Genomic DNA, 1,398 nt, shown 5'->3' with positions numbered 1-1,398 from the left:
ATAAATATATTATAAATATATTGTTTATATATTATAAAAAATTACATTAACTCCTCTCACAAGCAAATGCCCCCGACTGGGCGGTGACCTCTTCCAGCTGCTCGCAGTGCTGACAGCAGATCTCACTCATCCTTGTTCTCCCACTTGAGGACATGGTGGCTGAGTGGCACGGTGGCCTGCCCGTGTCCCCCACCCATCTGTGGTCTCCTTCCAGGGGGTGATTGCGGATTTGAAGCTCCGAGGGGACCCACGGGCAGCCGAGCGCCAGTGCGAGGAAGAGGAGGATGACGCGGAGGTGAGCGCTGGCAGCACGGCTGGGGCAGCTCGGGGGTGTCCCCACCGTGCTCCCAGCTCAGCCCTCACCCCTTCTGCACGGCACGCACAGGTCTCTGGGGATTTTGGCAGCGGGATGGAACGTGGACAGCAACCCTCGGGCAAGGTGGAGGTGAGTTGCTGCCCGCGGGTGTTGCACTCAGGGTGGCACCCTGAAGTTCTAGTGCTGAGGAGGGCTGAGTGCCCTGCACGGCCGAGGTCACGGGGTGCCTGATGGTGTCCCAGCACCGGTCCCTTACGGGGAGGCGCCGGGAGGTGAACGGTGCCACGGTGTCCCCTCGTTGTTGGCGCAGGGTGTCCCAGGGCTGGTGGACGCTGTCCCCGTCACCTCCCCCCCCGTCGCGGGGGCCAGCGGCCCGAGGAGTGGCGGGGGGTCCCTGCAGCAGGCCGAGAGGACCGGGGCGGAGGAGACGCTGCGGGTCTCCACGGGAGGTAATTCCGGCAGCTTTCCCCTTCCCCGGGGCGCACAAGTGGGGACGTGGTGCTGTGGCCGTCCCCAAGCACGCCTGGGTCCTTTCCTTTCCCACAGGCACCGGCCGGAAAGGCGAAAAGGGGGAGAAGGGTGAACGCGGCTTGAAGGGGGACTCAGGGACCAGTGGCATCGTGGGGCCAGGCAGTGTCAAGGGTCAAAAGGTGGGTGAGAGCCGGTCCCTGGGGCTCAAGGGTGCCAGTGACACGTCTGTGTTTGATACCTGCTCCTCTCTGTTTCTGATTCTCAGGGGGAGAAGGGAGACCTGGGCGTCAAGGTGAGCATGGCTGAGGGAGCTGGCACAGAGCCATGCTCTACCCGGGCTGCCACCTCAGGGACCTGCCAGCCACCCCTGCCTCCCTCCCCTCCGCAGGGCAGTGCTGGATTTGGCTACCCTGGCTCCAAGGGACAAAAAGGAGAGCCAGGTGACCCTGGACCACCTGGGACCCACTCTCAGCATGCTGACGGCTCGGTGGTGGAGCAGGTCACCGGCCCCCCTGGGCCACCAGGGAAGGATGGAGCCCCTGGCAGGGACGGCGAGCCTGTGAGTCAATTCCTCCCCAGGGGGGGTGCCCCGTCCCCCCCCCCAACCCACC

The 1,398-nt window shown here is 64.6% G+C and overlaps 1 protein-coding gene across 1 annotated transcript in view; it reads left to right on the top strand.

Annotated features, from left to right (window-relative positions):
• Positions 1–1,398, top strand: part of COL18A1 (collagen type XVIII alpha 1 chain) — a 25,589-nt gene that overhangs the window by 8,112 nt on the left and 16,079 nt on the right. The window contains exons 3-8 of the mRNA XM_017743356.1: positions 215–295; positions 386–445; positions 627–765; positions 863–966; positions 1,053–1,079; positions 1,176–1,346. Coding sequence (XP_017598845.1) covers positions 215–295; positions 386–445; positions 627–765; positions 863–966; positions 1,053–1,079; positions 1,176–1,346 — 582 coding nt within the window. The remainder of the gene's footprint in view (positions 1–214; positions 296–385; positions 446–626; positions 766–862; positions 967–1,052; positions 1,080–1,175; positions 1,347–1,398) is intronic.

The sequence above is a fragment of the Corvus brachyrhynchos genome, unplaced genomic scaffold (genome assembly GCF_000691975.1).
Source record: "Corvus brachyrhynchos isolate BGI_N302 unplaced genomic scaffold, ASM69197v1 scaffold79, whole genome shotgun sequence".
Classification (NCBI taxonomy): domain Eukaryota; kingdom Metazoa; phylum Chordata; class Aves; order Passeriformes; family Corvidae; genus Corvus; species Corvus brachyrhynchos.
The sequence above is the reverse complement of the archived record's forward strand: the minus strand, read 5'-3'. Positions and strand labels throughout refer to the sequence as shown.